The 15,960-nt window shown below is 33.9% G+C and overlaps 2 protein-coding genes and 1 long non-coding RNA gene across 4 annotated transcripts; all 3 read left to right on the top strand.

Moving 5' to 3' along the window:
- The first annotated feature begins 586 nt into the window (after nucleotides 1-586).
- Nucleotides 587-4,498, top strand: LOC101263155 (uncharacterized). The gene is made up of 8 exons (XM_004247425.4): nucleotides 587-744; nucleotides 910-1,026; nucleotides 2,182-2,243; nucleotides 2,360-2,596; nucleotides 2,662-2,879; nucleotides 3,438-3,570; nucleotides 3,992-4,029; nucleotides 4,135-4,498. Exons 1-8 carry the CDS (start codon nucleotides 699-701, stop codon nucleotides 4,229-4,231), a joined length of 948 nt encoding a protein of 315 aa, XP_004247473.1. The 5' UTR covers nucleotides 587-698; the 3' UTR covers nucleotides 4,232-4,498.
- A 1,288-nt stretch (nucleotides 4,499-5,786) lies between these two features.
- On the top strand, nucleotides 5,787-13,179 carry LOC101263462 (RNA-binding protein BRN1). 2 transcript variants are annotated; one of them, XM_004247426.5, is made up of 9 exons: nucleotides 5,787-6,261; nucleotides 6,429-6,511; nucleotides 8,300-8,351; nucleotides 8,548-8,673; nucleotides 8,759-8,838; nucleotides 11,046-11,213; nucleotides 11,512-11,854; nucleotides 12,525-12,668; nucleotides 12,753-13,179. In XM_004247426.5, exons 1-9 carry the CDS (start codon nucleotides 6,075-6,077, stop codon nucleotides 12,878-12,880), a joined length of 1,311 nt encoding a protein of 436 aa, XP_004247474.1. In that variant the 5' UTR covers nucleotides 5,787-6,074; the 3' UTR covers nucleotides 12,881-13,179. The 2 variants fall into 2 exon arrangements, with proteins under 2 accessions (XP_004247474.1, XP_069145389.1); XM_069289288.1 differs by having other exon boundaries at nucleotides 5,987-6,261; nucleotides 6,986-8,351.
- A 380-nt stretch (nucleotides 13,180-13,559) lies between these two features.
- Nucleotides 13,560-14,729, top strand: LOC138338333 (uncharacterized). Its single transcript, XR_011211801.1, has 4 exons — nucleotides 13,560-13,701; nucleotides 14,035-14,095; nucleotides 14,279-14,389; nucleotides 14,516-14,729. It is a non-coding gene; the product is annotated as an uncharacterized lncRNA (long non-coding RNA).
- The last annotated feature ends 1,231 nt before the right edge of the window (nucleotides 14,730-15,960 follow it).

The raw sequence follows: 15,960 nt of genomic DNA, 5'->3' as shown, positions 1-15,960 counted from the left end.
CTTCAGGAAGCATCCTGACTCTATGTGAATGCTTGTCTTTTGGTTGTCACAATCTGAAACAAACATCCATGTTTTTTCACTTGAACATATGTAGTGGGACTGCTTTTGTTTATCTATTTTTTCAATGTTTCAATTTGAGTTACAAACTGAGTATGTAAAAGCATCAAATTGTGTTTTGAAGTACAGTTAAGAGGAGCTAAATGATTTACCCCATCTCAATTCAACCAACTCAAATTTTTTTTTTACAACGAATTGAACAGTTTGAAAACTCTTTTAGTCATGCTGAAAAATATTGTATCACAAAATTTATACTTAGCCATCATATATATTACTAGTATATATAGTATGGCTCAAATGATGAATTTAATTAAGTTTCGTCAATGGATGGCGTGCCCCAAGTATTTCAAAGTACATCAACAAGCCATTCTTTTCTTTCAGCATGAATAAACAGTAAATCAAAATATTTGACCACGTGGTTCAATTATAATTTAGGTAAAAAATTATCTTTACGTGAATTTAAAATAGTCGAATATATTAAACATAGGTGGAAAATAAAATAAAAATAATGAGTAATAAGATACAAAAGGGCAGAGTTTTTTGGGAAAGGGCACCATTACCAGATTCAGTTATTCAATTCAATCATAACCAAAAAAAAAAAAAAACAGAAACGCAGCAGACACATTACCGGATAATCAAGAATGGCCGGCGAATCGACGCCGGCTACCGGGAAAACTCTCCCTTCAGGTTTGTGATTGAACCCCATTTCTATATACCCATTTAATATGTTGGGTTATCCATCAAAATTTGATTTTTATTTTTTTTTGGTTCAGAATAAGCATAGTTTGTTGTATGGGGAAATTTTTATTTTTTATTTTTATGAATTCTGATTTGGGTTCTTATTTTCCTCAGGATCCATGGAGGTGAGGGAGAGACGAAAATGGGGTGTTTCAGCCTCAGAGGCTGTGTCCCATTTTGGTACAAGTGGAATGTCTGTTGCTGCTGCAACTGCAATCACTCATCCTTTAGGTTCTTTCTTCACTTAATTTTATGCTTATTTATTGAATTTGGAAGTAATTTTGTTGCTTTGAGCTTGAAAGTAAAGGGTGGTATAAAGGAGAAAACTTTTTAGATGCAAATGTTGCCTAGCATTTTATTGATAGTGAGAAAATGATTTTTGGTTAGTTTTTGAAGATGAGTATCTCAAATTTGAAAAAATAATTTGTGAAGTCCAAATCGTAAAATTTTGAACTTTGTTTCAAGTGAAATGCTTGTTGAAACATGACTTCAACTTCAAATACTACTGCTTTTCTTTATCTCATATAACCAAAAAATGTTTATCTTGATATTTTGCTGCCGGCTTTTTCCTCTCTATCATGCTTTATTGCATTTGTTTTGAGCTGAGGTTTTACGGGAAACTACCTCTCTATCCCTCAAAGGTAGGGGTAAGGTTTGCGTACATCCTACCCTCCGCATACCCCACTTGCAGGATGGCGCTAGGTATGCTGTTGTTGTAAATACTACTTTTCTTATAAATACTCAATTTATGTCCAAGCAACTCCTTTGAATCAGCTATCACTTTGATTTTGCTTGACCAATTTAGTTGTAGAAAGTAATCCTTTGTTGCAACTAGACAAGACCAGATAAAATCAAATAGTACCGATCTATTGATGATGTGACTTCGGAGTTGCATAATGTAGTGCCACCCAAGAGGGTGAGAGAGAAGTTCAAAAAAGATTTTGGGTATTAAGTTGAAAGTCCTGTATTTTACTCGGGTGGTTTGTCATTCAATGTAATGACCTCTCCTTTAAAGAAGGAGAAAGAGAGTTCCCAATCACTGTTTATTTTTCTCATATAATTATTTAAAGTTCATGAGTTCTATATGATCACTACTTATTCTCAAAAACAAAGAGTTCTATATGATCACTACGCTTCTTAAGAATGTGCAAAGGGGACAAGCATTCAATTTTGGTGAACTAACTACATGAATGCCCTACGTTATCATATGTTGTTCCATGTACTTGAGTCTTTATAACTTTAATTGGAAGAGCAAAAACTGCAAGGATATGGAAGGAATGGGTGCACAACCTAATTCCTCCTCTCTCCACCCTGATTGTAGTTAGTTTTCAGTGAAAGGCGGTCTTGTACTAAATAAAGATGCATGATTGTGCTTATTGTGTGCAGATGTTTTGAAAGTTAGATTGCAGATGCAACTTGTTGGTCAGAGAGGGCCTTTGGTCGGAATTGTATGGCAGGAAGCTTAGGCTTTTACCTTTTATATCCCTTTTTATTATAGCTTAGAAAGATATATCTTGGTTAATAGCTGCACCTTATGTGATTTTTCCCATTGCATTGGTGTTAGGGGAGGCTTTCTCTTCAAGTAGTTGAAAGCGAAGGACTGAAATCCTTGTATCTGGGATTGGCACCTTCATTGATGAGGTCAGTTCTTTATGGTGGTCTCCGTTTAGGATTATACGAACCGTCAAAATATCTCTGTGAATTGGCTTTTGAGTCCACCAATATCTTGGTGAAGATTGCATCTGGAGCATTCTCAGGGGCCGTTGCCACAGCACTGACCAATCCCGTGGAAGTCTTGAAGGTACTCTCTTCTGAAGGCTTTATGGTTTCTCCTGAACAAGCCTCATTTGTTATGCTGGTTTCCAGGTACGGATGCAAATGAACACAAGATCAAGCTTAGGACCAATCCATGAAATGAGGAGAATTGCTTCAGAAGAAGGAGTAAGAGCTCTTTGGAAGGGAGTTGGACCTGCTTTAGCTAGAGCTGGCACTTTGACTGCATCTCAGTTGGCCACATATGATGAATCTAAGCAGGCACTAATAAAGTATACTCCCCTGGAGGAGGGATTTCACCTTCATCTCATGTAGGCACGCTTCCCATCACTGTAAATATAGTCCAATGTGCTCACTAATTTTAGAGAACATGCGACTGTATGATTGAGTTGAAGTAATGCACCTTCTTTTCTAGATGCAAGGGTACTGAGTAGTTTGACTAAAAGGATGGTTATAAGTTATGCATCTGAAAATATAATTAGCATGAAATATAGATCCAGGAGTTAGCCTGCATCTAGTTAATTTTTATGTCCCACATCTTTCATTTAGGTATTAACTGATTCTTGAAAAGTTAATCGAAATGTTTCACAAGCATGCATCCTCAGATAATTACACTACGAACAACACTGTTAATCTTTTCTTAGCTTTGGAGTGTTGTTTGAATGCACTGAAACTAAAAGCTTACTATGTTTTGTTAGCTCTTACACCGTCCAGAAAGTAATTGTCTTTATTTTGTGGAGATCAATGTTCTTCTTCACCTATCTGAGCTGATGTTCCGAGAATGTTTCATCTTTTATTTATGTGTTACTTCTACGTTTTGCCATTTGCAGTCCCAATATATGCTAACTCTTCTTTTGCATATTGTGAAGCTCAAGTACCATCGCAGGGTCAGTAAGCACAGTTATGACAGCACCAATGGACATGGTTAAAACCCGTCTTATGTTGCAGAGAGAATCAAATTGTGCCGGACTGTACAGAAATGGATTGCACTGTGCATATCAGGTTGTTACTTTGCAGCCTCTTACTCCACCCTTTCCTACGGTTATTTATCCACAATTCTGTTCAGCAAGTTATTCCATTGTTTTTTACTTTTAACAAAGCGTACTTTTTAACATAGTCAAGCCTTCTTGGCTAGGTCTATAACTTTGCAGTCAGGGTAAAATTATTTTCGTTTTTCATCCATCTTTTCATCAAAAGACCGAAAAAACTTATTATAGAGGGGAAGAACTGAATGATAAGATATTTCATTGAGAATGAGCTACTGCAAAGCCATCATTAGGTGTTCGAGGGACACAGGATAAAGGATATTAAAGCAATAGGGGTTAGGAAAAACATTTGGGAAGTTTTAGGGATGCTTTTGATCATACTCATACAATACTCAGATGATCTTAAAGTAATGTTTCATGAAACCTTATGATTCCAGGTACTCCGCACTGAAGGTCCTTCTGGTCTTTACAAAGGGTAAGTCGAAACATCCCTGATCTGCTGTTAGTAATTTAGTTCCTGCAGGTTAAGTTACTAATTAAGTCAATAATTATCTGTTTCTTGAATTTGAATTTTTTTCAGTGGCTTTGCAATATTTGCAAGATTGGCTCCACAAACCATGATTACTTTTGTACTTTGCGAGAAGCTTCGGGGGCTGGCTGGACTAAAGGCCATTTAATCTTACGCCATCTTATTTCATTGGCGCGATCATTTGAGTTGCTGAACACCTCCTCTCCAAGATATATGTACCACCTTTTGTTATACTATAGGCTATAGGTTCCTAAACACTAGTGACTGCTATACAATCCATTCTTTTGAAGTGGAAGGAACGGAACGTTTTCCCTTCCACTTCTTAATTTTACCTGAAGAGTCAAGATGTATCATATCAAAACATCTCCTTACAAATTTTACAGTAAATTTATGAATGAATTTATTCTTACATCTATTGATGATGGTGCTGTTTGTTGTCTACTGTATATCATTTTATTTTAGTATTAGACAAGGCTAAAAAGATCATAAAGGAGTAAAGAGTGCCTTATAACTTGTTTGTGTTTTTCATTGAAAAGAGTTGTTGAGGAATATGTAAGCAAAAGTCTTATGAGAGTAATGGAACATTATTAGCATTTGGAGGGGCCAAGATGAAGTGGTGACAGGATATATGCCCTTATCCATAATTCCAGTCTGCACATTTTCTTGCCAAAGCTGTCAATTTAGTGTTTTTTTTAGCAATGTCAAGTGTTAGTTTTGAGTTTTGACAATTATATTCTTCGTTAAAAAGGCAATGCATATACATCTTAGTTGTTTAACAAATGGTTGCATATACTCTCGACATCTGATGAATGTCGTATATTTACTTTGGCAAATGTAATATCAAATTTCAGGTGAAAATTTCTGATATTTGTCTTTAACACAATTACATTTCTAATAAAAAAACGTTTAAAATTAATATGTATATGAGAATTCAGTTTAAAATTAATTATTTTTTTTGAGACACTTTTTTAAAATAAATAAATTTTTAAACAGAAAAATACATTTTTATTGATATTATTTGCCAAATAGATAGAAACCAATACAAGTAAAATATTAATAATATCATTAAATATTTATCAAATAAAAATATATATTATTCTCTTTTAGATCAACTAAAAATTATTATAGTAATTAAGACCAATATTTCTTTTTACTAAATATAAAAATAAAACATTATAAAAAACAATAATTAATTTTTCACCATATACAGCAATTTATAATAGTTAATGTAGGCCCATATATTATGTGAAAAAACAACTGGAAATGTGGGACCAAACAGCTGACATTTTTTTAAAACAAGGGTAATAACGTAAATTCGAGTGCAAGCTGTTTCACATCTTCATTACTACACAATTCATTTCTTTTTTAATCCGTTTCAAAAAATAAATATCGTCTTATTATAACTAATAATAATTTAATTTTAAATTTTTATTCTTCATATCCTTAGACACGATTATTTTAGCCCATTAATTTTTGATAAAGTTATATTTTAATATCGAATTATAAAATATCACATAAAAAAAGACGAAAAAATATTCGAATTCATGACAAACAATCATCGGCCGACGTGTCGGATCTGTCAAATGATCAATGCCAAGTAGCAGAAAAATACTACAGTGGCATTGTTGTAATAAACTAGTTATAGAAAGGGTATTAACGACTTCAAAAAAATATTAATTTAAAAATGGTGAAGATCCCGTTTTGCCATTTCGAAATTTATGATAATATTGAAGAAGGGTTAGTGGTAATGTTGTAATAAAGTAGAGAACGAAGGGTATTGTAAGGGATTAGATAATATGAATTTAAAAATGGTGAAGATCCAACTTTGCCATCTAAAAATCCCCTAATTTTCCGAAATCAGCGAAGACCCGGCGCAGAAGAAGAAGAAAATATACAGAAAAATTGAAGAGATCGACAGAGTTGTCGAAGACTTTTAGAGAGAGAAAGTGTGTTTGTGAGTGAGAGAGAGTGTGTGGGTTGTTGTTGCAGTAATGGCGGAGTTGCAGAGGGAGGAGGAGAGGCAGGAGGAGGAGCAGCAGAGCGAAGAGAGCGTGAAGTTGTTTGTAGGTCAAGTACCGAAGCACATGACGGAATCACAACTTGTCGAAATGTTTCAAGAGTTTGCTATTGTTGATGAAGTCAACATCATCAAAGACAAAACTACGCGTGCTTCTCGAGGTTCTCAAATTTATGTCACTCACTTCCTCTATCACTACTTCTCCGCCTGATTTCTGGATCGACAAATGTGCAATTGCAGCAATATGTTTTAAATTACGTTTACTTTGAGATTTGTACTCTCTAGATGCGTGATTACAGTCTTCAAACCCTAATTTTGCTGTTTTCAGGCTGTTGTTTTGTGATCTGTCCATCTAGAGAAGAAGCGGATAAGGCAGTTAATGCATGCCACAACAAAAAGACGCTTTCCGGGGTTAGTTTTCTTCTTTTTTTATATAATCATTCAGTACATACATTACCTTTTTTGCTTAATTAATTGAAGTAGATTTGCATTACAGTAATGTACCTTAATTAGTTAAAGAATTTTATTTTTTGTTACTTATATGCCGTGTAATCTCTGCATTGTTGATGTAAAAAACTGAACTTTTGATAATTGAGGATCTTTTCATCTCTGATTTTTGTGATGCGATGCCATGGAACTTCTGAGTTGTTCTCTAATTCTCTGCTTTCGATAATTAATTACCTCATTTTCCATGTTGTATAAACTATTACTAATTTTGTGCTTGTTCAAGTCTTTTGTACAATATTCTGAGACATAAAGTTTTTATTATATCTGACCCGTAATTGTTGATTTGACAGTTTGAGGTTGATCATGGCTGTGAAATTCAATTGTTTGACTATATATTTCAGAGGAATCTTATGGAATTTTCTGTCTTTCAACTTTCAGCTCGTAGAATGTAGGACCATCTGTTCTGTTATGGCACTATAAATGTCAAGTGATTGGACAACAAAAATCATAACATCATGGATGTAAAATACTCTCCATTGAGAAATTGTGACTTGACAGGACGTTCTGTGAGAAAAGGTTTTTTGGAATCTAGTGCAAATTGCTTTAACTCCTGAACTCTAGTAGGGAAGCAGATTACTTTTTTGAGGCTTAAGTCCTTCCCAGACTCCCAGTTGGGAGTGGGCATTATCAAGATTTGAATTCCGAGATCAAGCTTCACTGTGTTTCATTTGATATTTCCAAATAGTGGAAACTAGAAAAGAAGATGAGTGGTCAGTATTAACCAACTAAAATAACTTGCTCAGTATTTTGTACGACAAAATCTGCATGGGGAAAAATTTCTCCACAGTTTTTAGTTATAAATACAGCACCTGAGAATCTTACCAGTTTCAAAAAAAAGCGCCTCAGAATGAAGCAGCTGACTTACTGAGAGTACAGTGGCAGCTGTAAGAATTATTAGCAATACATATCAGGGGAGAAATAAGAATTGTATTGAGAAATTTGAACCGAGATAAGGATGAAGTATTTGGATATTACTTGACCTACCACCATCTGGGGTGTTGTATGGAAGGTGTGGCCCCTGTTCAAGTAAAAAGAAAGATATAGGGCTGCATAGGTTGATCTAATATGGATCTTATGTTTTTCACCAGTTCTCTGCTTCTTTTTATCTTCTTTTCAGTGAAGAACAAGAAGATATCCAAAAAAGAAAAAGAAAGAATGAGTACTGGAAGTTCTCTTTAGAGTAATCTATTTCTTACAAAGTTTCATGATTGGTTGAATGAACTAATAGAGCAATTAACCCAAATATATAAAGAAGATTGTAGTAGCAGAGTTATCACAGGGCTCTACCATAGAGATACTGATCAGAAGAATCCAAGAATAGTGGAGATAGTAGAGGTGTTTGGCATCTTAGATTGGTCATGAACCTGATTTATTCTAATGCACGTTAGATCCTTATGGTTTCCCACACTAACCTGACTATTAAACTTTATGCATGCCTCTAGTATATTTATCTCCTAACTAAGCATTTGAATTCTTGCATATTGTAGTGAAGTGATAAGTTTCACTGTTTCAATGCTGATCAAAGAAAAGCATTTCATGTATCTAAGTCATCATCTGGTTTTGTGTGGGAGTAGATATCTGTACCCATTAAGCTTGTTAAGGTTACATGTGTCTGCAGTTCTTTTATATCCGTATCACATGTTTGGCTGTATTTTTGTTAATAAGTCATGCTGGTTTCTGTTTCCAATTCAGGCTTCTAGTCCGTTGCAAGTGAAGTATGCTGATGGCGAGTTGGAAAGACTAGGTGTACTATAATTTAAATTCTCTTGTTATCATATTTGTTCTGACCTTTTCATATTTAAAATCCTCTTTTAATCTAAAGTTCTACTCTTACCATTGTCAGCATTATTCTTTTTGTGATTCAAAATAGAATAATAAATAACTTTTCCTCTCTTGTTTTCTTTTTTCTTTCGTTGTTCTTTTCCTTAACCTGATTCCAGAGCACAAGCTTTTTGTTGGTATGCTTCCAAAGAATGTCTCTGATCCTGAAGTATCTGCCTTGTTCTCTCAATATGGAGTCATTAAAGATTTGCAGATTCTCAGAGGTTCTCAGCAAACCAGTAAAGGTATATCTGGTATTACCTCTCTTAAGTTCAATGGTTTTGTGTCGGAGAAATTAATTCATCTCCTACATTATCTTCTTTCTTGAAGGATGTGCTTTTCTGAAGTATGAGAAAAAAGAACAAGCAGTTGCAGCAATAGATGCCCTCCATGGAAAGCATAAGATGGAGGTTTGTTTCAATCTGCAAGTTGACTGCTGATATGAGGCCTTTGAAATTGATTTTTCAGTATGCGTAGTGGCTATAAATGTCCAACATTTGTGCATAAAATGAATAGGATTTTATAAGTGCAGTGGTTTTAGTGTGGGCATTCTTTAAGCAGTTGTTCTGGTGATAGTCCTTCCTCTGGTGTTGTAGAACTTGTTAAACATTCAGGATGGGGATAACCTAATTAATACATTTGTCCTGCTGTCTTTGCAATGTTTGTGTAAGTACTCCTTGCAGGAATAGCATCTGTCATCATGAAAGCACCAATTGTTGTGGCTTTGGATTGGGGTCATTTGTCAATCAGCATTTGTCTGTGATGTGAATGGCTTATTTATGGTCCTGCTAGCAGGGCCAACACAATGGCCTATTTGCTGATATTCGCTGTTCAGAGGAGACATTATCCGGTGATTTTTTTTTCTAGGTCATTTCAACATGGCATTCGTGCTTGGAGTCGTTATGCCTTGAGGCTCTTGACTGAAATAATGAGATTTTGATTGCAATGGTCTGTTCAATTTTGTCTCATGCTCGGGGAATAATATTAAATTATTTTCTTGTTGAAACCGTGAAAGAAAACTTAAGGGCTGTTTGGAAAGCCACCCTGGTTATTGGATTTGGTATAATTGAGTGTATTTACACTGGCGTGTTTGGTTGGCTATGTAATTACTTTATTAGCACGTAACTGATTGCAATTGGCAGGGTTAATTACACTACACTGTGTAATTACAAGTTGATTACTTTTAATTTCTTTTTTTTATGTTTCTTTTTTTTTGTTTTAATTTATTTTTTATTTCTATTATTTTAAATTCTTTTTTTATTTTTATTATTCCAAAAAATTCTAAATGTTTTTGTTTGTTATTATTTATATTTCATTTTCTTCTCATTTTCAACCTTTACTTCATGTGATTCCATTCAATTTCTCGTATTATCTATTTTTTATGCTATGTTTACTTTTTTTTTCCACTAGCATATTTTTGTTAGTATTCTAATTTTTAAATTAAAGTAGAACTCATTGTAGAGTAAAGTTATAGACTTGCATTTTCCTTTTCTTATAAATCAATTTTGTGTACGTTATGTTGAAATATTATCTTTTAATTCATATTTGTATATGTTATGTTCAGTTGCAAGTCATTTATTTTTTAGTTAGAAGGTTATCTTTTTGTTTATTTTAATAATTTATGATATTTAATATTTTTATTTTTGATATAATTTTTTGGTCAAAGATGCATTTATTTATAGACATGTTGTACTTTTTTTTGTTTTTATGATTAATTCAGTGAAATATACTAATTTGAAAAATATAAATCAATTATTTTTTCATGTATTAGTTAAGAACATATATTTATTAATTAGTATATTTTCAAAAGATGATATTTACTTAAATATTTAATTTTGCATCATTTATAAAGTTTCTCATTTGTCTAATATAAATTTTAAATAACTAACTTCATTTTAACTCTAATATAATCTTATGATTGCAATTGTGCATCCAAATGTGTAAATTACACTGTGGCAAAGAAACAGGTTCGTGTAATTACTAGGTTGTGTAATTACCAGACTGGCCATTACCACCCTGGTAATTACATCAATTTCAATTACCAGGTGAATTTCCAAACAGGACCCTTAATTATCATGTTATGAGATTCAGCCTTTATTCCTACAGAGAGCTCATCCATTTAGGGAAATTTTTTATTCACAGCAGTTTGTCAATAGGCGGTATTCTCATCTAAAGTTAATACTGTAAATATTTGGTGGAAAATTTAATTTCGATATTTATGTGAATTTTTAACTTTTGAAATGCATATTTATAAATGTATTGCAGTGTTCCGCCATTTAGTAATTTTATGTGTTATTATGATGCTGGAGTAAGACTGGTTACTGCTATACCATTTGATGCACATGTACACTCTTGGCTGGACTATTTCTAAAATTTGAATACTTCACTAGAAGTTTATTGGAGTCGAGAGCAAGTGATGACATGGATCCATTATATTCATTTCTGTTGCAATTTTCCAATAACCTTACTATGAGACCTTAGTTTGTCTGGTGAACGGGTGCCAAAGCTTATTTAAGTAGATGTGATATTTCTCATTATGCGGCTTTCAAGTTTCACTTATTCATGGCATCCATTTACTGCAATATTGGTTATCAAATTAGTCAACGCTTTTATCCAGGGTGCTACTGTCCCTTTGGTAGTCAAGTGGGCAGATACTGAAAAGGAAAGGCAGGCCCGGAGGGCTCAGAAATCTCTATCTCATGCTTCCGACTCTAGACAGCATCCCTCTTTGTTTGGAGCCCTACCTATGGGTTACATGCCACCATACAATGGCTATGGCTATCAGGTTCATTGACTTGCATTCTCTAGTAAATTTGGTTTTCAAGCTTATTGCTTTGTATTTTGCTCTGAATACTCCTTTTTGTACTTTTTCAGTACCTTCTTGATACTAGTTTTCAGTTTCTTATTACAAAAGTTCTATTTGAATTGACATGCTGCTCTCCTGCAAATTCCAGCAATTATTACAATTTTCAATGTGAATTGAGATGATCATTTACCTTAATTTCATCATTCCTTCCTTTCCCATTCTGGTTTCGTTTATCAATTTAAAGGTCAGTTGCATAGTTAATATACTCACTTTGCAGACTCCTGGGGCATATGGGCTCATGCAGTATCGTCTACCATCAATGCAAAATCAGTCTGCATTTCAGAATATAGTCCCACCAATAAACCAAGCAAGTGCTCTACGTGGAGGTGCACCTGATCTTTCACCTGGAATTAGTCCAAGAAATTATGCCATGTCACCTGGAAGTTATGGATCCGCTTACCCTGCTGTTCCAGGGATTCAGTATTCCATGCCATATCCTGGAGGTGTTATGAATACCAGACCACCAAGTGGTTCTCCTGGTTCAATTCCCCCTAGTACGACCAACAGTCATTCTGCAGCATCTTCAAGTGTCAGTTCAAGTACAGGGGGTCAGGTTGAAGGTTGTTGAACATTTATTTTGTGACCTTTTTAGCTCTAGAATTCTGTAGCTAATCAAGTACAGTCCCATAACTTGGGGGCTGTTAGGGTTTTCTGCTGAATGAGGCTGCTTGTCTTTATTTTGGTTAATTGTTTTCTGGAAATTGTTCCTCGTCATAGAGAATAGAAGTAGAAGAAGAAGAAGATAGTATAATCTATTATATTTGTTTTTTACTTAATTTATAAAGTATTCCATAAATGCATGTGATCTTTGATCAATGATATTTTATACAAGTGTATCACTAGAATCTATTATATTTGGATTTACTTATTTTATATAGGATTTCATAAATGCATGTGATCTCTGACTAATGATATCTAATACATGTGTCATAGCAAGTATCGAAAAGGCTATGTAGCTATGTTGCAGCAAGTATAGTCTTACAGCATGTTGATTTGAACTTTACTTGAAAAATTTCCTTAACCAACCTTGTGAGATGAGCAGCATATGGAGATTCTGGACTATATAGACAGGAACTCAAATTACTTGCACAAGTTTGTTATATTTGTCGTTGGTAAAGCTTTATGCAATTAAGTGGTGGAGATGTCACTTGAACTAGTATACTTGGCAGTGGTAGTTGAACATGTAGAAATTAAACCTGTACTTATCAAAAACGATTTTGTTGTTTACAGGTCCACCTGGTGCTAATCTATTTATTTACCATATTCCTCAAGAATTTGGTGATCAAGAGCTTGCAAATGCATTTCAGCCTTTTGGTAGGGTTTTGAGTGCCAAGGTTTTCGTTGACAAAGCAACTGGTGTTAGCAAATGTTTTGGTATGGACCTTGAAATGCAAAGTTACTGTCAATCAAAATTAGTATTTCCACCATTTAGCTTATCAACTGAACTTCATTCTGCAGGATTTGTAAGTTATGACTCTACAGCAGCTGCACAAACCGCAATCAGTATGATGAATGGTTGCCAATTAGGTAGTAAGAAGTTGAAGGTTCAGCTTAAAAGGGACAACAAACAGAATAAACATTATTGATATCTAAGGTGAGGTATGGAAGGAATTGTCACACGCAAGCTACTTGGGAATCACTCCATTGGCATCCACTGCAGAGCAGATCTGAAAGTTGAGCAGCTACTTGGCAGCTCTGTGCTAATTGTAGTTCCCTTATGAGTTGAAATCCCTGAAACTTGTAATTCTTGATTAGTTCTTCTGCCACTGTAATTTGTAATTTCTGCAACATGGAGTAACATTTAGACATTGATTATTTTATTGATTCTTCTCAATTGACATGATTGCCATTAAGTGAATGAATCTCCTGTTTATTTTTTCCCCTTTTTTCCGGTTTTGTTTCTATGGTATAAAGATAACTTTTTGCTTATGTCTTCCTTTTGTTTCTGTGGAAGTATAAACAGAATGATATTATTCCCTGGACCTGAGTATTTTTTTTTCTTATACTTGTTTATTTCCTACTTTGTTGGCTCATTTAATAGCCTCTGCATTGATGATGTCATGTTGCGAAGTTAGACAAAGTTGAAGTGTATCTTTGTAATTCTGCATCTATGGGAGGACTTTTCTGTTTCCATTCTGAAACCAGGTGCTTTGTGATAAAATAATTGCTATGGCTATTTGATTGCATTATTGTTGTTTAATTGACAAGTGCTTTCCATTCTCATCCTTTTCTCTTGTTTGTTCATTTCAGGAAGTTGGTGCGATACTTTTATGATGCTTATTGACTTGTGTGAAGGAAAGTATCTGCATTGCCTGTCTTATTGCTTTGATGAAGACTTTCTTCCATCCAGACTAATGGGAATAGTACATACCTGGTTTCTGGCGTGACATGTTCTGTACAGAAGAAGGTACTCTTTTCTCTATTAACTTGGACCTTTTAATCCTATTGGTGCAACTATGAAGAGCACTGCACACAGGGTTTAATTCCTTAAAGGGGCCAGAGAAGAACTTAGAGGGGTGTTATGTAAGTTTTTTCATGCATCGAACCTTGAGGTTGTTGATTCACATTATATTCTTCAGCTTCAGTTGATGTCATAACTCATACATAATCTTCTCTCCTAATCCATATTTACCTGTTTTACTGCATGGGCGGGGTCTCCCTCCTGATGGCTATGGGTCGTCTTTAGAAAATATTCTCTAGAAATTTGTATGTATTATTTTTCTACAAATATTTTTGGCAGAACCTGCAATACCTGATTATCTTATTTGCTGGATTGTCCTCTGCTTTGGAGACTTCATGAGGTACAGCACAACCCTTTAATATGATGCTGTTTTCTACTAAAATTATAGGGTAACTGTATTAGGTGGTCAAGTAGTCTGTTTTGCTTGATCTTGTCCTGACCAATTCTTCGGCTATTTCTTGAATGTGTGTTGCTGCAATTGAATGCTATGATGACTCTGCCAGTTTTCTTTATTGTTTTTCAGAGGTACGGTTTTGGAAAGAAAAGATTGAAGACACTTTTTTCAGTTTGAAGATAGTTATGAACAAATAAACTTATCAGTTTTTTTGCTTCCTTTGCTGATGCTGAATGTTATGTGAGCCTCTTTGCATCCTAGGTCACTTGGTTTATCAACGTACTAACCATTTTCCTGCTTCTTCTTTTTTAACTATGCATCATGTAGATTCTATTATCATCTGTTCGAGTTTGTGGTATATTGCAGGTACTTCTAATCCTAATGAATTGCTTATATACAATATTCAATGTTCGTTGCTCCAAACAGGTAAGGTTTAGAATGGCAGCTTCGGTAAAGGTAAGTATGACATGGTATGTGTGGTAGGCATATGCCACAAAATTGAATCCTCGTTATACCAAATCTGGTATTTAAGTGGAGACAAAGGTAGTGCAGCCAAACGTATTTTCAGTTATTAGAAAAAGGAGTTAGAATGGTAGATTAGGCTGTGAGATTGTTGTGCTATTCAGTTTAGTTATGAGTTATGGTGATCGTTGTGTTTGCATCAACTAGCTGATGTAGTAACTACGGAAGAAACTCCTATTTACAATAACAAGTTGTAGTAACTAAAGAGGTAATTTGAATTTCAAAGTCTGAACTGCTTTGACAGTTTCTGGATGTGTACTTTACTATGCTTCTGTTTCTTTAAAAATTCACATTTTGCTCTGTTTAGATATGTTAATCCTTGATAAGGAGCGCTATCTAATGGTTCGAGAAGCTCTATCTAATGCAAATCTCAATTAGTTGGGTTTCAATACGGGTACTGGACATCTCAGATTGTGCAACTCCAAAAAGAAATATTGTCTTTATTAACTTACTTTTCTTGTAGCAATAAAATTGTCAAATTTATGAAGTATAGTACAACATATTTATCTTTTTTTTATAAATATATATATATATATATATATATATAAATATGTAATTCGTGTCAAATTTGTAGGTTTGGCTGCTAAATTAGTCAACTTTGTTGAGTCACGGAATCATATTAGGGTCATTTGCACGTATTAATTTTTTTTTAAAAAAAAAAACTGGTGATTCTTAACATTTTGCACATTCAGTAACAAAAAAATCATTGAAAAAATTATACTTTTCATATCATAATAAGCTACTTCACAAATTTCCACTAAAATGAGCAGCAAAGACAAAAATTAAATATTGGGAAAATGATGTATATCTTCATCCATGTCATTAGTTTTCTAGAACAAAGATTTGTCTTATTCATAAAGGCTAAAGTTTATTTTGTGGTATGAAGTGTCCCTTACGAAGCTAAGTACTATCATTTTATACGTGACCTTTCAGATTTCAAGAGTTATATAAATTTATTTTTTATCGTAAATCTTTTATAGATCTTATGATTATTTGGAATTTTCAATTATTGCAATTCATTGTATTTTTTACCTATTTTACAAATATATAAATTTCATTTCAAAAAATTTAAAGATTTTGTGTGCTAATTTTCTGTCAAATTTAAACTGTTTATTTCTCGAAATATAAAATGTGTTGCATTAAATTGGAACGGTAGGAATATTATTATTATTGTTAATGGAGTTGCACGTTTTAATCGTAACAACTTGGATTGGCCCATAGTTTTTATATGCAAATCTCAAATTGCTACAATTTTTGGACGGCAAACCCCCAAATTTCAAAAAGTCAAA

The sequence above is a fragment of the Solanum lycopersicum genome, chromosome 9, assembly GCF_036512215.1.
Source record: "Solanum lycopersicum chromosome 9, SLM_r2.1".
In the NCBI taxonomy this organism is placed as follows: Eukaryota; Viridiplantae; Streptophyta; class Magnoliopsida; order Solanales; family Solanaceae; genus Solanum; species Solanum lycopersicum.
This window is presented reverse-complemented; position numbering and strand designations above follow the sequence as displayed.